A 26,759-nucleotide genomic window follows, 5' to 3' on the forward strand; every position below is an offset into this window, starting at 1 on the left:
CCTGTGGTGAAAAAAAAGAAAAGGCTGAGTAAACGTACTCAAAATTTCAACCAAGGGCAGCATGATATTACTTGGGAGGCCCAGTGGGGATTATACCCCACAAGTTCCCAAATACTTAAAAGCCACCACTTGCTCTATTGAAGAGACTGACATGGACAACGGCTAAACCCCAAATAAAACCAGAGCAAACTTGCTCTGCTTAAAAAATAAACTCTTGATTGAAGAATCAGACACCTAACTTTACCCCTCCTTGCAATCCTTGCAACTTATACAAGCAAAGAGAATGACTGGGGATTGTGGGTAGGGGGAGTGGTATTTAACAGCTTTTGCGGTGGTGCTCTTTGCCTCCTGCTGCTGGTCAGGAATGATATTCCCAACAGTAATTAAGATGATCCGTGGACTCACCGTGTCATTAGAAAGAAAACAAGGATAACCTGAGCACTCAGCGCTTCTACCGAACCAGCAGAGTAGAACAGCGCCACGTGTATTAACAGCCGCAAGACCGAACGAACCCGACAGGACCAGCCTGCACCTAGGGTCCTAACCGGCAAGCTGCATAAATTCTCCCTCATAAGGGGAAAAACAGAAAACAGACATTTTTAACATAGGACTAACATTTCCAAAACAACTTCCGAAGAAGTAAGAAAGAGTATCAATCCCAGAAGGTTCCAGAAGGAAACAAAAACAAATAAAAGACATCCCATCAGATATAAATAAAATATAAAGGCAACCCGGAGGTTAATGCCCAAAAAGACACAGGCCTACCCGCAAGACCAGCCAAACCGAGCCCTATCATTCAAAAACCAGGAAAGATCTAAAACAAATGACAATAAACTGTAGAGGCCCTCCCCAAGGCGGAAGGCCTGGGACAATAGGGCACAAGCCCATTCTTAAATAAACGTCTGGACTCTGCAGACGAACAAACATTATGTGGAAGCGAAAACGTGCTGCAACCTCTGGGGGGGGGGGGGGGGGGAATCAGAAACTGGGTTACCTGCATGTTTAAAAGTATGAATTGGTAGGGAACTCGCCTTTTGGAGGACAGGACCCCCAGAGGTGAATGGCTCAGCAGTCCCTTGATTCCCCAAGCTCGAGGAACCAGGCAATCAAATGGCATACGGAACAAAACTGCTTGACGTGTGTCAACGAGGCCAATCAGGATTTGTCACCGGACAGAATCTGAAATCAAAATAGTCTCGGTATCTGAAACAAGCACAGTCTCAGCATCAGAATCCTCCATAACTGGATAGTGGAAATATCAATATGGACTAAAGTATGAAAACAAAAACGGCACCTGACACCCACAACGGCTGGGGCACTCACCACATCCTATGACCAGACCCCTGCAGACTAGAATATCTCCTTTGCCACACAATCAGGAATGGGGAAATGGTGAACGTAACGTAACCATGCCCGAACACAAGGTGAACCGAATAGTCCAAAAAAGCGCGCCCAACCAAAAGGCTGTGTCACTTCCAAAGGCCTCAAAGTTCCAACCACGAGGGGGGCGGAGCCAGCTTTGGAACAGAGCGGTCGCACATCTCAGCAGCTCCGGCTATTCTATACTTTAAATGTACATTTACCGACCGCTCTGGTTCATATACCCTGTTAAAAACTGGAACTCTCTAGTATAGAAGGTTCACAGAATCGGCATCAGGGAGAGCAACAATTCTTGGAAGATAACTGGACCTGCTAGTTTGATTTGCCAAACAGACTGTTAAACAGCGGCCATTTTGCTGACCACGCGGTGGGTAACTGGAAGACACGACTTGGATAGCCGTAACTGTGCTGATTCAATCACAAGACAACTACTGTGAGAATTCAACACTGCATTAATGGCATACATAATCAACGAGCTGAGCAAGCTCCTAGAAAGCTACCAAGTCGCTTTTGACCGTGCACTTAGGAAGGCAGTTCACCCGGATGAAGCAGATTGTGCAGGTTCTAATACCCATTACCTCACATCCCCAGCTGCCTGCGAGAGGTGCGACGCTTTGGGGCCCCGGCATCCACCATCCTCTCTATATGACCTGCAGAGCAATGTGGCAGTTTATATAACACCTCCAGCAGATGAGCCGGCTGACAGTCCAGCACAGCACAAAGCGGTGAGCATACCTCCCCTTACTAGTGTGGGTGGTGTTGCGGGGTTGGCGATTTCCAGCGCAATGGACCAGACGCCCTTGCTACCTAAGGAAAAGAGTCACCCTCAGATAAAGATAGAGTTTACACGAAGTGGGGAGTGGGTGATGATGCCCTATGATAGGACAAGCATATGGAACAGCTCTCACAGTCTTGCAGCAGGGCTGCGCAATACACTGGAACCGATCACAGTTCCCTTCCTACTGTGCTCCTTTAGGAGCATTTACTTAGAAAGTAGTGGCCCTGCTGATTCTCTCACTACCTCAGCTGCTTCGCATCATTGTGGTGGAAATCGGAGACACTCCCTGCATCAACTTAAAACTGGTGTGGGATAGACAGGACTGAACTCCTTGATGTCAGCACGCTTCTTAATGTTTAAACTGAGTCTTTGCCAAATTGGTGCGGGTACGACTTGTGTTGTTTTCCCTTACATGTAGAGGTTGGTACTTGCTAACTGTCAGCCACTTCCCACAATCATGTGTATATAGTTAAGAGTTAATGCTCTTGATCTTCCAGATGTCTGTTGTCCCTTGCATAACCTGGCTATCCTGCGAGCACCCTATGAGGCTCACATATCACTCCCAAGTATACCTTTACCAAGAGTGTCACCACTGACTGCTGCTACAACTTTAACTTGGGTTCCATATATTTTATTTTGTGTCACGGAAACAGGACTTTATGACAATGACTGATGGTACACCTTCTCTATGCACGTGCTTGTTAGTTTTTTGTTATGTATAATGTCAGTTCTCACACAGGTTGAAATATTATAAATCTTGACTTTCTAGGGTAAAGTGCAGGTTTATCCACGGAAAAATGTTTATTACACTGTGTAACTCAACTATCCTAAATAATGTCTAGTGTTTTCAACAGTTGCTGCAAGTAATAGATTAGCAGATAATCTGCCTTATATAGTTCAATAGATAGATCTCTTCCACATCACAGAATTAAGACGTAAATCAACATTCTTTCTTTTAAGATGTAATTACCAGCTTTTACCACCGGAGGGGAGTCTAAGCTTAGTCACACTGTACACAGTATATCACGTTTGGCTCAGTTCAGTTCACTCTATTAATCAGGCTTTCTCCATGCTCCCTAGTACTACCCTTATCGAGTTGCCCTTTAAAGATACACTATACAACTTGATATATGGGGATACAACAGTGAGGTGAGTTTGTGTTTATTCTGGAGTATGATATGTTCCACTGTATTTATTAGTTACGTATGCACTATTACAAACTCCTATTTTTTTTTTATTTTTTTTTTACATAGTTCTCTACAATTTCACAGCATTCTAATTTGATGTGTTAAAAGGGGGTCCCTTACCCTCTAATGTTGATGTTTGTATCTACAAGCTATGTTTGAAAATACTTTTGGTTGTGTTCCTGTTATTGAAGTGCTAGACAATAGTATTTATCACACCTCTTTATAAATGCATAAGTAACACATGAAGGCTGTTATTTAAGATTCAGCTGACCGCCTATGGGTCTTATACATTTATCTACATTTACACTTCCTTGCACACTCCATATAGTTAATTGACGCTGAGGATTGAAATAAAATGTGCTATGCTGTCCCCTAACATTGTGAATGCTCCTAAGGCTTGGGTGTCTGCGGCCGGGATCCCTGAGCCTTCTCATCAATACTCCCATAGACGGCATAGACAACATATATATGGAAAAGTGACCAATTGGTTAGATGGGGAATACCAATATGCTTTATTGGAAATATGTATAAACCCTTACAGGTAGCTCCAGACTTTTGCTTCCCATCAGAACCTATATACTACTATATGTAACCCACCATCTTCGCATTTCGCATACTTATTATCGCAGGCTGGCCCTGCATTTCCTGTAGTTTTATCGCACTGTAAATTATTTATTTACCTAGTGTCGAAGCTCTTACTCTAAGACCCCTAAGCTTCTTTATGCAGGCACAGCATTGCCCACTATACAATTCTCCAGTTCCTAGTTAACCTCTAGCAATCCATGCGCCCTCAAATCTACTCACACAGACCTAGTGCTCTGTTCATGTATTTTGTAGATCACCTTCGTACTATCACCTCCTCTCCCCCCCCCACTTTAATATACCTCCTCGTCTAGGAGGGTTAGATAAGCGGCTAATCTCGCCTATGCCACACTTCCATAACCTTTATTATTACCTACTAATTGAATATGCTAAGCAGCTTTTAAATCACAGAACACTGTTTCACCACTGTCGCAGCTACAACTGCATTTCTATGTCTAAATCTATACGAAGTTCAACTGGTTATTAAACTTTTTTTTTAAAAAAGAAGAATAACTATGCGACTAAAAATGACCATTCAAAGTGTTAATTTCAGCTCAGGTAAAATAGAAAAAGAGGTTCCATCTGATTATTCTTATTGAGATTTCTGTATTCTATCTATATAGATATTGTCACATTGAAATGTACCATTTATGTTTGTCTTACTGACATGTCTCATATAAGTTGTATTGTTTTCGCACAACCTCCATAAAAAATTTATTAAAAAAAAAAAAAAAAAAAAAAAAAAGTTCCAACCACGAGCCCATAAACATCACACATAAGCAGGTTGAATCACATAACAAACATGATTATAAACCCCCCTGTTCAATACCCCCCTCTCAGGAGATAATAACCCTCAATTCCAAGATACTAACAGAAACTCACTGAGACCCTTATGTCATATAGTTAGACCCACAAAGGTGTATAACCACTCGGGAAAACATTCACATTACAGTACATTGACGATAAAGTAAAATTAAACAATCTTACCGGAATCTACGCCGTAGAACAGGAACACGGCCTTTCAAGTGTGACGAATAGTGGCATCGCCTCCGTCATGGAGTCGAGGGAAGAAAGCAGGCAGTGGAGCGAAATTCGACAACGCCGATTGCTTGAGGAGCTGTTAATATGAGTCGGGATGGTTTCGCAGAAAGACTCTCCCTGCATCTCCGGACTCTAACTTTCATCCAAGCCCTCACTGAGAGACTAACAGGACTACTTAAAACTCCTGTCCCATTCTGAAGAGTACTACCCTCCATAAGAGACAAAAAACAAAAATTTAAAAATTGTGACATGTCTCTGCCAACCTCCTGGGACGAAAGACAAAGAATGACTGGGGGATGAGGAGAGTGGGAGGAGAATTTAAGCCTTTGGCTGGGGTGTCTTTGCCTCCTCCTGGTGGCCAGGTTCTTATTTCCTAAAAGTAATCAATGCAGCTGTGGCCGCTTTCCATTTAAGAAGAAAAAACAAGAACTTATTTGTATTATGGGCTGTTTCCTTTGTAATTTAGTGTAGGACCGTGGACTAGTTCACGCCTTAGCTGCTGGGCTCTTAAGTTAGGGAAACGGCTAGATAACATAGGAACGAACATATGATTGGACTTCTATGGCAAGTAGGGCTCTCTGTAGAAAGAGGGATTATTTTAGAATATAACTCAATGAACCACTAGTGTGTCTATAGTGTTATAACATAAGCGAATATAGTAGGGTAATCTCTCAAGTAGAGTAATTCAGCTCTGGGTTTAAGGGGCTATGAGCTAGAAATGGTTGCCTTAAATACATTTATTACATCTCCAATTTATATGCTTGTTTGTGGGCGACTAATATACGTAATTATGTCTATCAGGAATTCTATTTATGCCCCGTTTATGGTTTAGTCTATTGTTGCCGGTATATTTCCCCAAAGTAACATGCCACATTGTCTCGGCCGCAGACAATGTGGGGATAATTTTACATTGATACAGGAATACCTCTAGGGCTAAGAGAGCGTATATAGATGGGTAGAGAGTATAAGTATGGTTCATCTTCACTAGTAATAATTGCTATGAAAGGCAGATATAGCTGATATTAGGATTGGGAAACCCTATGTGGAATGGGCAGATGTTATACTTTGTTCGTGCAATATTCCCTGGAGGTTCAGTAGCTGGGAATGTGCCGTTTTTTTTACAGTAAGAGGAAGAAGCCATTTGCTTCTTAAGCTATTAATAAACTGTTAAAGCTTGGTCCCATGAGACTAATATTAGATAACATATTAAATAGTGAGATACACTTACTTCAAATTCCTAGGTAAACTAGGCTCTATACAATCCAAGCCACAAACAATATATGTACTTATGACTATCGGGAGCTCTATCAATGCACTGCCTAAGATACAATTCTGTTTTGTTTATACCATATACCATGAAGGTGTAATAGCTGAAAATGTGCCATTTTTGACATTAAAAGTACCCATTTAACATGTTAAATAAATTGTAAACAGACTGCTAACACTTGGTCCCATGAGACGGATAGTATATAACATTAACCAAGAAAGTGAAGTGTATCTCACTAGTTAAACAGTCCAAACCAAATAATATGAACATGTAGTACAACCGTAAACGTGGTGTGGCCCTCATCTTTTTAGCCAACACCAGAAAGTTTCAGACATAACATAAGGCTCACCGGGGATTAATTGTTCCAAAAGTTTTGGGAGTAAATAATGTTCCCAGCGGTCAGATATTAAGGAGGGAAGGAATCAGCTGTATATGCTATTATCTCTTTAGGATTTGTGTCCTCAGTAGTGTCGCTATAATTGCTTGCTGACTTAATGGAGGGTAACTCTTCCTTTAGCTCATCTTTTCCCTGTACAGCATGGTGCTCTTGATTCCAGAGGAGACTAATCAATGGTGTTTTGAGTGTCGCCAGCGTATCACTGTGTAGGATCAAAACTTGCCCTTTCTCCGACTGCCTTAGCTCTCCGCTCCCCACATGTAGGTAGGTGTGAGGTCTGCTGCGTGGTTGCTGGGGATTCAGTTGCTGGGGTAGGTAGTTTGAAGCCTTCTTTAGTTGTAGCTACGCCAGGGTGTATAATTCCAGTATGGAGGTATAATTTAGTGTAGAAATTATTTACACATACTTTGCTGGCTTTTCATGAAGAAAATTCTTGATAAAGCTGTAGATAATTCGCAGTTATCTTTTTCAAGTGCGGAGATGTTACTATATGCGACCGATCATGGCCGCCGCCCGGACATGCCCCCTCTTACACTGTTTTAATAGTTTAGTAATGGTCCAAGAGTATCCCTATATATTCACTACTCACAAGAGACCCCTACTAAGCCCCCTATTAATAAGCACTAAGGCTAAAAGTCCAAGAGTGGCCATTATTTCTTTTATGGGGACTAATATCATACGCATTGATACCCGCAAGTAGGGGTCACCTCTTTACCTCTATTCATCATATATTTTTCAAATATAATTAAAAATGAGGATATTATAGTTAATGAGTGCCCATTTAAAAGTACATCTAGCTACATACTGATGAGTCCAACCTAAAACATACTATAAGGCTTACTCAAATGCTTATATCTTTTGCTGATACTCTAATATTATTGCTCATACTGTAATATGAAAACTATGTACTGTATATGTGAACTGATGTGTATGACGTTTACCTGTTTTGCACTCTATTTTTGGTAATCTGTAAGTTGTATTTACAATAAAAAAATAAATAAAAAAACCCCGAAACATTTGGACATTATTTGTCAAGAGAACTCTAAGATCCCCAGCAATGTAACAAGTGTGGGATTTGCAAACAAACGTTTGGATATATGTCAAGAAAATTCCAGGAGAGAGAGAAAAGTAGCTCACAGAGTAACGAGGGAGTCACCCTTAAAGGATAACAGGAAAATGAAAGTAGAGGAAGACAGACATCCCTAGAAGATGTATCTGTCAAGTTTGAACAAACCTATAAGAAAGGGATTTAAAACCCAATTATTTATTGTGTGATTCAGAGCAAACTACTTTAAAATTCTCAAATTTGCTTTGTTTCCATGTTATCCTTTGTTGAAGAGATACCTAGGCAGGTGTCTGGAGCACTACGTAGCAGGAAATGGTACTGTCAACTATTACTCTTGCAAATGGACAACATTCTTGATGCTATATAGTGCTGCAGAAATGTGCACGCTCCTAAACTTATATCCATGCTTTCCAACAAAATATACCAAGAGAATGAAGACAATATGATAGACGTAAATTAGAAAGATGTTTAAAATTGCATGCTGTGATGCTCTCCTGCTATCCGGTTCCGGTGGAGGAGGAGCACAGTAAGTGCTGCTGAGCTCCAGCTCCTGCCCTACAGCTGCTGGCGGTTACCTTCGCGCCATATCCCAATCAGTGGGATAGCTACCTGGCTAGCTTCTGACAACGCTGCTGGAACCAATACAGTGTTTTTTTTCACCTCGCTGTAATGCAAGTTATGTCAAGACAAAGGATAAGGGGAAATGAAAGAAAGCTACTCTGTCTAAAAGCTTCTATATAAATTTCCTATACCTTCCATGCCCTCAATTGTAAAGATATAATTGAAAAGACATTTCTCCGCACTGACCAAGCATCACTCATTAACCGGCAAAGGGAGAAAATTGGAGAAATATGATAAAACTTTTCTGCTCCCCCTGGTAATTTAGCAACAAGACACCGAGAAACCTGGGAACTCTACTTATTCACACCAACTCCGGCTACCTTGGAAGTTCTCACCGGGAGGATCACTGAACTCACCCCCCAAGATTTCCAACAATAGAACCATCACCTGTCCAGGGAACTCCTCCATCTCAGACGGGGCGGCTTCCTCCCCACCCTCCGGCGGACAGGTGCTGGCTGGAAGCGGGGAGCGGACCTGTCGGCGTAAGGGAGAGGAGGGCTGCATCTGCCAAACTGAAAGAGGCAAGTCCGCTCCTGGTGGAACTCCAGCTGCAACCGGCACAGTTTGGAAGGATCCCCCGCAGGATAGTAACAGAGCCTGTGTGTCTCCGGTATCTGCGGTTAGACTACCCCGGCAAAGGCACCTGCGTTGCCCCACCCTCTCCCACCGGTGCTGCGAGAGAGGGGTAGGGGGGCTGTAATCACAAGAGCGGGAGGTACAAGTCCTGGAGCCCCGTAAAAAGCAAGCAGAAGATTCTCTTCTCCCACCGTTGATACACGAGAGGTGGAGAGAATTACAGAGGCTCCAATCAAAATTTCTAAGGCACGAACAACTTCGGCAAAGGGCAGCCTCCTCCCTAGCGCACCACATCCTACACCTGTAAGAAGAGGTAACGCTCCCCACAAATGGTTGATGACAGTAGCAGTTGAAGCTGAGGTGAGTTCAGTTAATTTACAGCTCCTAAACAGAGACACTACCCAAGAGCAAAAGCTATTACTTAAGGGGGAGCGGTGGCAATGAACATTCTCCTTTACCAGGCATAATATAGGAAAAAGTAACTTTTTACCATAAAGGATAAAAGCAAATCCCTTAGAAATACTGAAAAGCTTTGGAAGAAAACCATCAACTTTCATTAAGAACACTTATATAAAAAGCAGCAACTCTTCCTTTTTTTTTTCTCTTTTTTTTTTTCCCCTTGTTTGTTCTGTTGTTTCTACATGCTGAATTGAAAGGACACTAAAAGCAACACTGTAGCATGTTGGCTAAATTTGGTTGATATAATTGCATGTTCTTGCAAGATTTATTATTAAGTTGCTAGGAGTTATTTTACGGTTTCAGTGTTAAGGGAAGGAAGGCTAAAGTGGGGAAAGGCGAGGGAAAATAACTTAGAAGGGGGTTGATATTGGTGGTAAGGAAATTATATTTCATTAACTTAGAAAACTAACCCTCCTTTCTTAGAATAGAGAAAAAATTCTCTAAGTACATGTAGGATTGTATGTGTTTTTTCTGATTTGGGGGAGGGGTTTTCAATTTCACCCCCTCTGGCTTATTTCTACTTTACTGCATATTGTGTGCCAGGTCCACAAGTGAATTGTATTTAAAAAAATCAGTGTGTACTGCAGGTAGGGTTTTTTTTCTTTTTTCTTTTCCCTATATCGAGATATTGCCTTCTGCCCTTTCTAAATAGAATAAATATAACAACTAAAGGGTTTAACTAAGCTTAGTGGGTTCAAATAAGACCCAAATTGCCCCTTTGTACTGTAATAAAAAGATTAGAGGGGGATCATCAAATGGAAAACTCAAAGAATTAGATCTAATAAAATCAAAAGTTTGCTTCCCTTCATAGGATTAAAGGAGACAACACATATATAATCACATAACCTTCACTCATATCACGAATTTATTGTTCACTAATTTTTCACAATATAAATTAAATAGCTGGGTGGTCAACACCCCATCTAAATTACCTCCCTTTTCACCTTTATTTTAACACACGAGATCACCTCACTAAAATTTTCCTCACCTTTTTCACTTCTTCCCTTATACTCCCTCTTCTCCCCCCTTTTTTTTTTTTTTTCCCTCTCTCCCCCTTCCCTCTTTAATACTGTTTAAATGGACATAAAGAATACTTTTAAATTAATATCTTGGAACATAGGTGGCTTAACATCTCCTATAAAGAGAAAAACAGTGTTGTCCCACCTAAAGAAAAACAGTACAGATATTGCCTTCCTGCAAGAAACCCACTTAAAATCGGAGGAAGTGCTTAAACTTAAAACCACATGGGTTAAGGAAGTATTATATTCGTCTACAACTAAGAGGAAAAGTGGGGTAGCAATTCTCTTAGGGAAGAAACTTGATTATGAGGTCATATCTACAGAGACAGATGGAGAGGGAAGGTACCTGATTGTAAAAATCAAAATAATGAAAATAATGTATACACTTTGCAATGTTTACGCCCCTAATGTTTTTAGTCTACCGTTCTGGGAAAACTTACAAAACAAACTTATGCTACTTATGGAAGGACATCTAATCTTGGGGGGGGATTATAATATGGCACCCAAATACCCACTCGATAGACTGAGACAGAACCCCACCCCTCGAAAAACAAAGAGAGACAACTTAGAGTCAAAACTATTCATTAAATTAACTAATAATCTGAAGATCTGTGACATATGGAGGGTACAAAATTCGGCAGAAAGGGAGTATACATGTCACTCTCGTGCACACAAGACACTTTCCAGAATAGACCTTTTTTTAATTGATGAAAGACTATGTAAATCTAAAGTTATAGCTGATATTCTTCCAATTACTATTTCCGATCATGCCCCTATCTCTTTAGTATTCCAGTCCAACTATTTAACAGGAGGGAAAAGAGGGTTTAAATTCCCACAATATTTATGCACTGATAATAAATTTAAAAACTGGTTGATAGCAAAATTTCGTGATTATGCTCAAATTAATCAGGAACATATCTCACAACCAGCACTTTTTTGGGAAACAGCCAAAGCTGTCTTAAGAGGGGAAATAATTGCATACACTATAGCTAGCACTAAAAAGTATAAGAAAAGGGAAGGAGAGCTTCTTAGAGCGGTAACAAATGCATACAATAGGCACATTTACCAGCAAAATTCAGAAACATGGTCCAGATATATCTCTGCGCTAGCACATAGAGATTCTTTTTACCTACACAAAACAACACAAAAGGACCTTAAACTACAGGCTAAGCTATACCACCACGGGAATAAAACAGGTAAACTCCTGGCAAATCTGGTAAAACGAGAGAAAGCATCTCCTATAATAGAATGTATAATATCAGAAGGCAGGCAACTTAAAACGTCAGCAGAACTTCTCCGAGCTTTTGAGGAATATTACAGAATCCTCTATAATGGTAAAACATCTAACCTTATACAGCGTGATGAATTCTGGGAAAAAATCACGCATCCTTTGCTATCGCACGAAATAACAGATTGCTTAAACTCTACTATTACCGAACAAGAAACTCTTACAGCAATTCATAAACTAGCTAACAATAAAGCTCCAGGACCTGATTCCCTCCCAAATGAATTTTACAAGATATTGTCTTCTGAAATTACAAAGCATTTAACCTCCTTATTCAATGATCTCTATCTTAGAGGGGGCACGCCGTCATCAGATTTTGTTGCTTCTAACACAACTCTTATTCTTAAGCCAGGGAAGGACCCGGCAAGGAAAGAATCTTATAGACCTATAGCGCTTCTGAATACTGATTACAAATTGTTAGCAGCTATCCTGGCAACTAGGTTGCAATCCTTCTTTCCTTCCATTATTCACAAAGATCAATCAGGGTTCATATCAAAACGAAACTCCTCAGCTAAAATTAGGGAATTATTCCTAACAATTGAATATTTTAAGGTAATGGAGGAGATGCGAACCGGGGGGAGAGGGGAGACCCCTGATAAGGCGGTCATTTTCATCGATGCTGAAAAAGCATTTGACTCTGTGCATTATGATCACTTGTCTTACACTTTGGAAAAATTCGGGCTAGGCGGTAATTTTCTACGATTTTTTAATAATTTGTACAAAAACGCCTCCACGAAAGTCATAGTAAACGGAGATCTAACCCAGGCCATAAAATTAGAACGGGGAACCAGACAGGGGTGTCCCCTCTCCCCCTTATTATTTGACTTGGCAATTGAACCCCTGGCAATATCAATCCGTCAGCAACTGGAAGGAATTAAGGTAAGAAAAAAAGAGATGCGTATGGCACTTTATGCGGACGATGTCTTAATATACCTATCAAATACGGTTAATAATTTACCTAAACTTCTCAAGATAATAGATCAGTTTGGGTCATTCTCTGGTTACAAGGTAAACACAGCTAAATCAGAGTTACTCTGGATCAAAAAGACAAAAGACTCAACGACTGAAATTCCTTTTACTATAGTACAAGACTCAGTCAGATACTTGGGTATATGGATATCTTATAACCCGGACGATTGGTATTCTTTAAACATACTTCCAGTACTTAAGACCGTCAAAGAAGTCTTTAAAAATTGGCAGAATCTCCCCCTCTCATTGTCAGGTCGTATTGCTTTGTATAAAATGACCCTTCTCCCTAAAATACTTTATGTTCTGCAGAACACCCCACTGATTCTTAAAAGGAAAGACATTTTATCATTTAATATAGCCCTGCGCTCGTTTATTTGGCAGAATAAGAAGCCTAGAATCTCATTAGCTAAATTAACATTACCTTTAAAACTAGGAGTACTATCTCTTCCTGATCTAAGGAGCTATAATCAAGCATTTTTAGCTCGGATCATAATAGATTGGTTAACCAATAGTGATTATATTACGAATTCTGAACTTGACGCAGATATTACTTATCCAATCGAGCTGAGGGCTATAACACACTGTAACAACAACCTCCTCCCTCCTGATTTAAAAAAAAATAAGCTCGATCTGCAACCCAATAAAAATGTGGAAGAGGATGTGTAAACAATTATCTATTGAATCTAAGGTATCAAGATATAACACACTCTTAAATAACCCACAGTTCCCAGCAGGGATGCAATCGACCCTATTCGCTCAATGGCAGATCCAAGGTTTAAGCCAAGTCCACCAACTAATAGATTTCGAAACTAGAAGTGTTAGAACATTTAATTCCTTAAAGGAGGAATTTGGTATCCCTAATAAAAACTTTTTTGCTTACTTACAAGCTAGACATTACGCTACTAAGCTAACAACTGAGCATGGCTGGGACTGGTCACTTGGGAGTATTGATAATTGGATTCTTTTAGTTAAGAATGGGCTCACTTCAATCTCTTATATTTATCAAATAATGGTCTCACTTAGGGGCATAGAGACACTGGAAAGTATTCGGCATAAATGGGCTGATTTGCTAAATCAAGACTCTCTTACTGTTAGCACAATCACCCTTTCAATACAAAAGGTGTATCGGGTAACCCTCTCTACAACTTGGAGGGAATCGCACATTAAGATTTTGCACATGTCACATTTTACTCCGAAAAAAGGCGCACAGTGCCAGGCCAGTTTTAATAAGTGTCCAAAATGCCTTCTCCCCTCGGCTAGTTTACTGCACGTTATGGGAGTGTCCAAAAATACGAAATTTCTGGCTCAAGACACAGTACTGGTTAAATACCAGCTTAGGCCTTCCCTCTCTGTCTTTTTCTCCAACAAAGATTGTTCTACTTAATCAGGATGAGAGTTTACCTGTTAAGGAGGCCAAAATCATTAACCTGATCATTTTGGCTGGTAGATACCTAATTTTAAAAAAATGGAAAACAAAAACAATTCCGAGTGTAAAAGAAATTAAAAATTGCTTAAAGAAACAATGTATTATTGAGCAAGTAGATACTGATTTACAAAATGACGATGACGTAAAGAGATTCTTCTCAAAGTGGTCTATATTTATAAAATCTCTCCCCGATAGTGAAATAGAATATATAATTAATCCGTTCAGAAACACAGAATTAATCTTATTAGGTATTTGGTAATCAGAGGTAATTATCTACCCCCCATTCTCTTTTATCTTTATATATTTTTTTTTTTTTTTTTTTTTTTTTAATTTTATTTTATATGTTTGTCAGCAAATCAATAAGGTGTTAACCTTATTTGCCATAGTATGGGCATTTTTTGGTTTATATGTGTTAAACTGGTTTTGTAATAACCCCCAAGTATGTAAATATAAAAAATATTCTCCCCCTCTTCCCTTTTTTCTGTACCCCAAAATTGAAACTATATTATAAAAAACAATAAAAAGAGACTATAAAAAAAAAATTGCATGCTGTATTGGGTTGAATTAAAAATAAAAAAACAGGGATTGTTGATAAGATATAGTTAAGGATACAAAATGAAAATAAATCAATTGTAGAACATTTTAGTTAACATATTACTTCTTATGCTTATTGTGAGAACCGTCAGCAAACAAGCAAATGTAGTCTTTAAAAGCAGAGGATATTATCAATGAATCAATCAGGTTTAAGGACATTTATGCATATTATAGTGCAATTAATAATGCACTGCAAGTGTTTGTTTCATGACAAATCTGAAAAGGCAAAAAACTAAAAGCAAAAAGTAATACTGTATAAGTAATCGTCATACCATGCCCGAGGACTTCCCTTTTCTTTTTCTTTTCTTGTAAAGTTCTTTACGTTCGGACACCAGTCCCATGCTTATAAGTTTATCAACAATTCTAGCCTTGGAACGCTTTGCTGTCACATTCTTCATTATGTTTCCCAGAATGTCTACCAAAAGAAAAACAAAATGTATGTTTACCTGATAAATTTCTTTCTTTCCGGGCATGGAGAGTCCACAATTTCATTCCAATTACTAGTGGGAATTCAACTCCTGGCCAGCAGGAGGAGGCAAAGAGCACCCCAGTAGAGCTGTTAAGCGTCACTTCCCTTACCCATAATCCCGTCATTCGGCCAAAGGAAAATGAAGATAACATATGGGTATAGAGGTGCTTGAGGTTTTACAAACAAATATCCGTCTTAAAATGTAAATAAAGGCAGGTCGTGGACTCCATGCCCGGAAAGAAAGAAATTTATCAGGTAAGTATAAATTTGGTTTTATTTCCTAAGGCATGGAAAGTCCACAATTTTATTCCAATTACTAGTGGGAACCAATACCCAAGCTAGAGGACACAGAATGAAAGGGAGGGAGAACAAGACAGGCGGACCTTAACAGAAGGCACCACTGTTTGAAAAACTTGCCTCCCAAAGGAAACCTCATACAAGGCAAAAGTATCAAAATTTGTAGAATTTGGAAAAAGTGTGCAAAGAAGACCAAGTGGCCGCCTTGCAGATTTGCTCCACAGATGCTTCATTTTTGAAAGCCCAGGAAGAAGAGACAGCCCTAGTGAAATGAGCCAAAATTCTCTCAGGAGGCTGATGTCCAGCTGTCTCGGATAACATTTCTCAACCAGAGAGAAAGAACAGCAAAAGTGGCCTTCTGACCCTTAATCTTACCAGCGAAAACAACAAACAGAGCAGTAGACTGTCGAAAATCTTTAGTTGCTTGTAGATACCTTAACCGCAAGAAAAATAAGGCAAGGGAAATCACACTGCAGAGCCGAAAACTTGGAAACTCTGCAAGCAGACGAAATAGCAAGTAGAAACAAAACTTTCCACAATATAAACTGAAGCACAAGTTCAAACGGAGCCTGCCGCAAAACCTTAAGAACAAAGTTAAGGTTCCAAGGAGGAACAACAGGATTAAAATTAAACACAGGCCTGATTCTGACCAAGGCCTGATCAAACGATTGAACATCTGGCAGATCCGCCAGAGGTTTGTGCAAAAGAATAGACAGTGCGGAATTCTGACCCCTCAGAATACTGACTGACAAAGTTTTCTCCAGGCTTTCCTGAAGACAAGAGATAGAATGCGAGGAAGTCTCACCCGTGTCCAAGAGAAAACCATCGATACACACCAAAACAGGTATTTACACCATACCTTATGGTACATTTTACGAGAAAACAGACTTACGAACCTGAAGCAGAGTATCAAAGACTTTCTCAGAAAAAAAAACAGCCCATGGCCAAGACAAGGCGCCCAATCTCCAAGCAGTCAGCTTCAGAGAATCTAGATTTGGGTGCAGAAAGAGACCCCAAAGTAGAAGGTCCTTCCTCAGAGGTAACCATCAAGGGGGAAGAGATGACATCTTCACCAGATCCACGAACCAGATACTGCAAGACCAGGCAGGAGCTATTAGAATCACAGACACCCTCTCCTGCTTGATACGAGCAAAGACTCGAGAAAGGAAATCAACCGGGAAGGGGGGTTCTTCCTTTCTCAAGTCTTAGGCACCCCAGACTGAAATTCCAAGGCATCGCTAGAATATCCATCAGGATCTCTTGATCTTGAACCATACTTTGGAAGCTTGGCGTTTAGACATGACGCCATCAGATCCAACTCAGGAACCCCCCACCTGAGAGTTATTGTGAAAATCTCTGGGAGGAGAGCCCACTCCCCGGAATGAAAGGTCTGCCTGCTCAGAAAATCCACTTCCCAGATGTCCACCCCTGGGATAAGGATGGCAGAGAGGAGACATTCATTGAGACTCCGCCCACTGGAGAATGCGAGTCACCTCCTTCATTGCTAAGGAACTCTGAGTTCATCCCTGGTGATTGATGTATGCCACTGAGGTGATATTGTTCGATTGAAATCTGAAAAACTGGACTAAAGCTTTTTGGGGCCAGGCTATCAAGGCATTGTAAATTGCTCTTAACTCTAGGATGTTTACGGGGAGAAAAGACTCCTCTCAAGTCCAAAGACCCTGAGCCTTTAGAGGACCCCAAACTGCTACCCAGCCTGAAAGGCTGCCGTCCGTGATCACAATCACCCAGGATGGTCTCAGGAAGCATGTACCCTAAGACAGATAGTCCTGAGAAATCCACCAAGATAGAGTCTTTTGACAGGGTATCCAGTATGATGTCCATGGAAGCAATCAGACCAATTACTGCCATACTCTGAGCCACAGATGGACGGGAAGAGGACTGAAGTGAAAGGCAAGAAGCCAGAAGTTTGGATATTCTGACCTCTGTCAGAAAAAACTTCATGGACAGAGAGTTTATTATCTTTCCTAAAAAAAAATATCCAGGAGTCTGGCACTAGGGAACTCTTTTCAAGATTCACTTTCCTCCTGAGGGAACGAAGAATAGACAACAAGATCTGTGAAAAGATGCTAACTGAAAAGATGGGGCTTGAACCAAGATGTCGCCCAGATAAGGCACCACCGCTATCCCTTGAGATCTGACCACTGCCAAAAGGACCCCTAGGACCTTTGTAAAGATTTGAGGAGCCGTGGCAAGGCCAAAGGGAATAGCAACAAACTGGAAACGTTTGTTCAGAATAGGTGATGTTCTCTGAGAATGGGAACATGCAGATATGCATCCTTCAGATCTATGGTCAAAAGTTGATCTTCTTGTACCAAGGGAAGAATGGAACAAATAGTTTCCATTTTGAAGGACGAAAATTTCCCTAGTTTTTTGGAATCACAAAAACATTTTAATAGAACCCTTGACCCTGTTCATCTACGGGAACTGGAACAATCACTCCAGGGAAGAAAGTTTCTTTATGAAGTTTAAGAAGGCCTCTCTCTTTACCTGGTTTGCAGATAACCTTCACAGGATAAATCTGCCCCTAGAGAGACAAGACTTGAATCCTATTCTGTATCCCTGAGATACTACCTCCATGGCCCAAGGATCTGGGACTTTGCGGATCCAAGCCCGCCCGAAAAAAAAAAAGAGGAAAAACCTGCCCCCCACTTGATCCAAGACTGGATCGGAGGCCATCCCTTCATGCCGATTTAGAATCTGCTTCTTTCCCTTGAAATTGCAAAAAGAACGAAAAGTAGAATTTTGGCGACCCTTGGGTCTATTCTACTTGTCCTGAGATAGGAAGGAACCCTTCCCACCAGGAAATCCGGAAATTATTTCCACCAAACCAGGACCAAATAACTTTGGACTTGGAAGATACATCTGCAGACCAATAATTTAACCATAGAGCTCTGCAAGGCTAGAGATTTTGGTTCCCAGTCTAACAACGTGCATGTGGCATCACAGATAAAATGTATTAGTTATCTATAGAGCCTTGATCCTATCCTGAATCTCCTCTATCTTAGTCTCTTCTGAAATTAGGTCAGACAAGGCATCGTAACAATAGGATACTGCTATAATCCCAGATGAATGTACATCTTCCGTAAAATAAGCCTCCGGATTAAAGGGATACTAAACCCATTTTTTTTCTTTCATGATTCAGATAGAGCATGAGATTTTAAAGGGACACTCAATCAAAATGAAACTTTCATTATTCAGATAGAGCATGCCATTTTAAACAACTTTCCAATTTACTTCCATTAACAAAATGTGCACAGTCTTTTTATATTTAAACTGTTTGAGTCACCAGCTACTACTGAGCATGTGCAAGAATAAGTGTGTATGCATTTGTGAATGGCTGATGGCTGTCACATGGTACGTGTATGCATTTGTGAATGGCTGATGGCTGTCACATGGTACAGGGGGAGTGGAAAAAGACATAACTTTTAAAATTCTCAGAAAAAAAATCTACTATCCATCTAAAGTTCAGACTAAGTGCTATTGCATTGTCTTTTTTTCTTGCATTTGTTGATTATACAAATCTACTGTGTTGACTGGTCCTTTAAGCACCTTTCTAATTTACTCCTATTATCAATTTTTCTTTGTTCTCATGCTATCTTGATTTGAAAAAACAGAATTTATGTTTACCTGATAAATTACTTTCTCCAACGGTGTGTCCGGTCCACGGCGTCATCCTTACTTGTGGGATATTCTCTTCCCCAACAGGAAATGGCAAAGAGCCCAGCAAAGCTGGTCACATGATCCCTCCTAGGCTCCGCCTTCCCCAGTCATTCGACCGACGTAAAGGAGGAATATTTGCATAGGAGAAATCATATGATACCGTGGTGACTGTAGTTAAAGAAAATAAATCATCAGACCTGATTAAAAAACCAGGGCGGGCCGTGGACCGGACACACCGTTGGAGAAAGTAATTTATCAGGTAAACATAAATTCTGTTTTCTCCAACATAGGTGTGTCCGGTCCACGGCGTCATCCTTACTTGTGGGAACCAATACCAAAGCTTTAGGACACGGATGATGGGAGGGAGAAAATCAGGTCACCTAGATGGAAGGCACCACGGTTTGCAAAACCTTTCTCCCAAAAATAGCCTCAGAAGAAGCAAAAGTATCAAATTTGTAAAATTTGGTAAAAGTGTGCAGTGAAGACCAAGTCGCTGCCTTACATATCTGATCAACAGAAGCCTCGTTCTTAAAGGCCCATGTGGAAGCCACGGCCCTAGTGGAATGAGCTGTGATTCTTTCAGGAGGCTGCCGTCCGGCAGTCTCATAAGCCAATCTGATGATGCTTTTAAGCCAAAAAGATAGAGAGGTAGAAGTTGCTTTTTGACCTCTCCTTTTACCAGAATAAACAACAAACAAGGAAGATGTTTGTCTGAAATCCTTTGTAGCATCTAAATAGAATTTTAGAGCACGGACAACGTCCAAATTGTGTAACAAACGTTCCTTCTATGAAACTGGATTCGGACACAAAGAAGGTACAACTATCTCCTGGTTAATATTTTTGTTGGAAACAACCTTCGGAAGAAAACCAGGCTCAGTACGTAAAAACCACCTTATCTGCATGGACCAGATAGGGCGGAGAACACTGCAGAGCAGATAACTCAGAAACTCTTCTAGCGGAAGAAATTGCAACCTAAAACAAAACTTTCCAAGATAATAACTTAATATCTATGGAATGTAAGGGTTCAAACGGAACCCCTTGAAGAACTGAAAGAACTAGATTAAGACTCCAGGGAAGAGTCAAAGGTCTGTAAACAGGCTTGATTCTAACCAGAGCCTGAACAAACGCTTAAACGTCTGGCACAGCTGCCAGCCTTTTGTGAAGTAAAACAGATAAAGCAGAGATCTGTCCCTTCAGAGAACTCGCAGAAAATCCTTTCTCCAAACCTTCTTGTAGAAAGGAAAGAATCTTAGGAATTTTTATCTTGTTCCATGGGAATCCTTTAGATTCACACCAACAGATATATTTTTTCCATATATTATGGTAAATTTTTCTAGTTACAGGCTTTCTAGCCTGAATAAGAGTATCTATTACAGAATCTGAAAACCCACGCTTTGATAAAATCAAGCGTTCAAACTCCAAGCAGTCAGTTGGAGGAAAACCAGATTCGGATGTTCGAATGGACCCTGAATAAGAAGGTCCTGTCTCAAAGGTAGCTTCCATGGTGGAGCCGATGACACATTCACCAGGTCTGCATACCAAGTCCTGCGTGGCCACACAGGAACTATCAAGGTCACCGAAGCCCTCTCCAGATTGATCCTGGCTACCAGCCTGGGAATGAGAGGAAACGGTGGGAATACATAAGCTAGGTTGAAGATCCAAGGTGCTCTAAGCCATCTCCGTGGAGATGTTGCCTGTACAACGGCAAAGAGAATGACTGGGGAAGGCGGAGCCTAGGAGGGATCATGTGACCAGCTTTGCTGGGCTCTTTGCCATTTCCTGTTGGGGAAGAGAATATCCCACAAGTAAGGATGACGCCGTGGACCGGACACACCTATGTTGGAGAAAGCAGTACTGTAAGCTTTAGAGCCAGACCATTTTTTGTTCAGCACATGGGTAGCACTTGCTGATTTGTGGCTAAATGTAGCAAACCAATCAGCAGCTCTACCAAGGTGCTGAACTAAAAAATGGGCCGGCTCCTAACCTTTTATTACTGCTTTATCAAATCAAGATAACATGAGAACAAAGAAAAATTGATAATAGGAGTAAATTAGAAAGTTGCTTAAAATTGCATGCTCTATCTGAATCATGAAAGAAAAAATGTGGGGTTAGTATCCCTTTAAGGACACACTATCCTTAATAGGTATAGTGTAAATCTGGACTAGAGTAGAGATAACTCCCTCTACCTTAGGCACAATGCGCCACAAGTCGCGCACAGAGTCTGTAACAGTTAACATTTTCTTAAAAACAGGGGACAGGGAAGAAGAATTCCCGGCTCTTCCCATTCCTGAGCAAGAATTTCCGTCATCCGGTCTGGAGCTGGGAAGAAAAAAAAAATAAAACCTCAACAGATGAAGGAATAACATCAAACACTCTGTTAAAGGGACACTAAAACCAATTTTTTTCTTTCGTTATTCAGATAGAGCATGCAATTTTAAGCAACTTTCTAATTTACTCCTATTACCAATTTTTCTTCGTTCTCTTGCAATCTTTATTTGAAAAAAAAAGGCATCAAAGCTAAAGAGCCAGCCAATTTTTGGTTCAGAAGGCTGGGTAGCACTTGTTTATTGGTGGGTGAATTTATCCACAAATCAGCAAGAACAACTCGGGTTGCTAACCAAAAATGGGCCGGAATCTAAACTTACATTCTTGCATTTCAAATAAAGATACCAAGAGAATGAAGAAAAGTTGATTATAGGAGTAAATTAGAAAGTTGCTTAAAATTGCATTCTCTATCTGAATCACAAAAGAAAAAATTTGGGTTCAGTGTCCCTTTAAAGTGTCAGTAAACTTTAAAAATAATGTTATATAATTCTGCACATAGTGGAATTATATAACATTATATTAGCCAAACATTTATAAAACTTAATTTCCCCTATTATTTAAAAAAAAACCCGCTGTTTCACAGACCCGCTCTCTGCTGAGCGGGTCTTTTATATTTACTCAGCGCATCGGGCCAGCTGTATAGTCACAGCCCGGCCCGACCGCGCCATAAGACTAAGTGCAGCTCGCTCCTGTGACAGGAAATTATGTTTTATAAATGTTTGGCTAATATAATGTTATATAATTCTGCACTATGTGCAGAATTATATAACATTATTTTTAAGGTTTAATGTCCCTTTAAAGTGAATGTAAAATGTTGATGATAAAGTGCCCGGTTTTTAAAAATTCGATTAAAAACAGGGGCACTTTAATTCATCAAAATTTACATTTTACGCATGTTGTGAAAATACTCCTGGTCGTCGCAAACCTCTTCCTACGTCAGAAATGACGAATCGGTCATCCTCCAATCACAGCTTCCCCCCAGGGAGAATCAGTGTCTGATTCAACGCCGTGATTGGAGGAAGCCGGATTCCTCATTTTGAATCCAGGAAGAGGCTTTGCGACGGGCGGATGAAGTGATGCAGTGGCCGTCAAGATTAAAAGGTAAGTATTTTCACAACACGATTGAAATGTAAATTTTGATAAATTAAAGTGCCCCTGTTTTTAATCAAATTTTTAAAAACCGGGCACTTTATCATCAAAATTTGCATTCACTTTAAGCTTAATAGATTTCTAAGGAGTCCCAGCAGTAGTAAGATCCGAGTCTTCCAAAGAAGCAAGGACCTCCTACAAAAGTAATCAAAGGTGTTCCAGATTGAATCTAAAATTAACTTCCTCTTGATCTGCTACACAGACTAGATTCTCCTTCTACAGACACATAGTCAGAAATATCTCCCTGAGGAATGACCATCCTCAGATAACTGAGCTAGAGCGACTAGTGCAGACAAACTTTTAGACTGGGAAACATTACTAGACTTTCTCTCCGATTACCTGTCACCAGAAAAACTGAGACAGGATTGCAGAAACTGCAGAAGTTAATTGTGGAGCAATATCTCCTGGTAAAACAATACCCTCAGGAACCGCAGGGTACTGCATGTCAAAATAGATAATGCTTGGGACGTTAGAGGAAAAAGTTGAGGCATGGCCCCAACATTATTATCTTCCTGAGAAACTACAGGCTCAGTAAAGGAATTTTAATCCCTTGACAACAAGGTTTTATTGAAAACACGTGGTACAAAATAGCACAGGAGGAACAATAGTTACCTCCAAGCAAAATAAACATAAGTCAAAATTGGCAGATAAGGCAGGATCAGAGTCCATAGGGAGGAAACACAATCCCACTGTAATGACTGATTTATTATAAGTAATGAAAAACAGACAAAATAAAGTAAGAGCATAAATTAACGAAATAACTTTATTTGCAACCTCTTTACATCACATCCTCAAGGCTGCGATGACTCACCATTTTGTCAAACAGGAAAACAGAGCCCACTATTAAAAAAACAAAAAACTGAACTCTACACCGGAGTAGAACTGGGACGATCTAACGCCTCCATAGACTCCATAGTCCTAGTGAGCTTGCCGTCCTACAATATGGAAAAGAAGGACAACCAAAAAAAGCTTCCAACACTCCGCTCCGTACTGAGCAATGGCTGAAGCGGAAGTCACGTGATCACAAGATAGATTATCAACTGCGCCACAACAAAAGCACTCAATGAGCGCAACTCAAAACCAAATAAATGTTAGCCGAAAACCACTAACGAAAGTCCCATATATTAAAATAAAAGACAAGTACCACTCCTTAATAAACTGCCATAGTCATGAATTGACCCACAACCAGCCTAGTAACGTAGTCTCTTAAGGAGAATCCTATTAACCCCTTATGTCCCACAGTGCCTGCACATAAAAGTTTACACCTGTTCTGACCTTTATGAATCCCTATATGAAGGGATATATAAGTCATTCAGACCCACCAGGGATCATTTGAACTTTCCAAAGAACCACCAGGTGTATGATAACCTGTCAGAGGCATTAACCCCTAAAAGTGCTGTCCTTCCACCTAGAAGGAAAAAGCACTTACAGACAGAAACACTTCTTAGGTGTGAGAGATTTACTCCTATCTACCAGGGACCTGTAGAAAAAAAATAATTGCGTAACAAACCCTGGTTTTCTATAATAGGGGTAGCAATAATGTTAGAAGTTAAGCAAGGATCACCTCACCACCTAACTGCCACCATTACTCTTACTAAAGAGATTGACATGGACACAGCATAGCCCCCAATCCTTGCTTGCAGGGAAAAGTAACCATTAAAGGATTAAATATCTTTAGACACCATCTTCACACAGGCAAAGAGAATGACTGGGGATTATGGGTAAAGGAAGTGACACTTAACAGCTCTGCTGGGGTGTTCTTTGCCTCCTCCTGCTGGCCAGGAGTGGAATTCCCACTAGTATTTGGAATGAAATTGTGGACTCTCCATGCCTTAGAAAAGAAACAAAATGTATGCTTACCTGATAAATAATTTTCTTTCCTGGCATGGAAAGTCCACAAATCCCTTCTAATTACTAGTGGGAATTCAACTCCTGGCCACCAGGAAGAGGCAAAGAACACCCCAAAGCTGTTAAAGGGACACTGAACCCAATTTTTTTCTTTCATGATTCAGATAGAGCAGGCAATTTTAAGCAACTTCCTAATTTACTCCTATTATCAAATTTTCTTCGTTCTATTGCTATCTTTATTTGAAAAAGAAGGCATCTAAGGTTTTTTTTGTGGTTCGGACTCTGGACAGCACTTTTTTTATTGGTGGATGAATTTATCCACCAATTAGCAAGGACAACCCAGGTTGCTCACCAAAAATGGGCCGGCATCTAAACTTACATTCTTGCATTTCAAATAACGATACCAAGAGAATGAAGAAAATTTGATAATAGGAGTAAATTAGAAAGTTGCTTAAAATTTCATGTTCTATCTGAATCATGAAAGAAAAAAAATTGGGTACAGTGTCACTTTAAATATCACTCCCACTTCCCATAAACCCCCAGTCATTCAGCCGAAGGAATATGGAAAAAGAAGAGGGCACAACGGTTATAGAGGTGCCTGAGGTTTAGAAAATTACCAAAGCCTTAAAAATAAATTAAGGGTGGGTTGTGGACTCTCCATGCAAGGAAAAAAAATAATTTATCAGGTAAGCATACATGTTGTTTTCTTTCCAATGGCATGGAGAGTCCACAATTCCATTCTAATTACTAGTGGGAACCAAGATTCAAGCTAGAGGACACAGAATGGAAGGGAGGGAGGGAGAACAAGACAGGCAGACCTAAACAGAAGGCACCACTCCTTGAAAAACATTCCTACCAAAGGAACCCTCAGCTGAGGCAAAACCATTGAATTTGTAGAAATTAGAAAAAGAATGCAACGAGGACCAAGAGACCACCTTGCAGATCTGTTCCACAGAAGCCTCATTATTAAAGGCCCAGGAAGAAGAGACAGCCCTAGTGGAATAACTAATCCTCTTAGGAGGCTGTTTTCCAGCTGTCTCATAAGCCAACCGAATAACAATTCCCAACCAAAATGAAAGAGTAGAAGAAGTGGCCTTCTGGCCCTGATGTCTACCAGGGAAAACAACAAAAAGGGCAGTAGTTTGTCGAAAATCTCTAGTTGCTTGCAGATAGAACTTCAGATCACGCACAACCTCTGGGGTATTTTACAGACGTTCCTTATTAGAAGAAGGATTAGGACAGAACGAAGGAACGAAAATTTACTGATTGATATTGTGGTCCGATACCACCTTACGAAGAAATCCCAATTTGTTACAAAAAAAATAGGGTAAGATGGTCACACTGCAGAGCCGAAAGCTCTGAGACTCTACAAGCAAAAGAAATAGCAAGAGGAAACAAAACCTTCCAGAAAAAACATAATTTATGTAAGAACTTACCTGATAAATTCATTTCTTTCATATTAGCAAGAGTCCATGAGCTAGTGACGTATGGGATATACATTCCTACCAGGAGGGGCAAAGTTTCCCAAACCTCAAAATGCCTATAAATACACCCCTCACCACACCCACAATTCAGTTTAACGAATAGCCAAGAAGTGGGGTGATAAAAAAGTGCGAAAGCATATAAAATAAGGAATTGGAATAATTGTGCTTTATACAAAATCATAACCACCACAAAAAAAGGGCGGGCCTCATGGACTCTTGCTAATATGAAAGAAATGAATTTATCAGGTAAGTTCTTACATAAATTATGTTTTCTTTCATGTAATTAGCAAGAGTCCATGAGCTAGTGACGTATGGGATAATGATTACCCAAGATGTGGATCTTTCCACACAAGAGTCACTAGAGAGGGAGGGATAAAATAAAGACAGCCAATTCCTGCTGAAAATAATCCACACCCAAAATAAAGTTTAACGAAAAACATAAGCAGAAGATTCAAACTGAAACCGCTGCCTGAAGTACTTTTCTACCAAAAACTGCTTCAGAAGAAGAAAATACATCAAAATGGTAGAATTTAGTAAAAGTATGCAAAGAGGACCAAGTTGCTGCTTTGCAAATCTGATCAACCGAAGCTTCATTCCTAAATGCCCAGGAAGTAGAAACTGACCTAGTAGAATGAGCTGTAATTCTCTGAGGCGGAGTTTTACCCGACTCAACATAGGCAAGATGAATTAAAGATTTCAACCAAGATGCCAAAGAAATGGCAGAAGCTTTCTGGCCTTTTCTAGAACCGGAAAAGATAACAAATAGACTAGAAGTCTTTCTGAAAGATTTAGTAGCTTCAACATAATATTTCAAAGCTCTAACAACATCCAAAGAATGCAACGATTTCTCCTTAGA

The 26,759-nt window shown here is 40.2% G+C and overlaps 1 protein-coding gene across 1 annotated transcript in view; it reads right to left on the reverse strand.

The window, feature by feature from the left end:
• The window catches only part of TIMELESS (timeless circadian regulator), a 254,574-nt gene that overhangs the window by 112,253 nt on the left and 115,562 nt on the right, over positions 1–26,759 (reverse strand). The window contains 1 exon segment of the mRNA XM_053705509.1: positions 14,920–15,062. Coding sequence (XP_053561484.1) covers positions 14,920–15,062 — 143 coding nt within the window.

Source organism: Bombina bombina, chromosome 3 (genome assembly GCF_027579735.1).
Source record: "Bombina bombina isolate aBomBom1 chromosome 3, aBomBom1.pri, whole genome shotgun sequence".
In the NCBI taxonomy this organism is placed as follows: domain Eukaryota; kingdom Metazoa; phylum Chordata; class Amphibia; order Anura; family Bombinatoridae; genus Bombina; species Bombina bombina.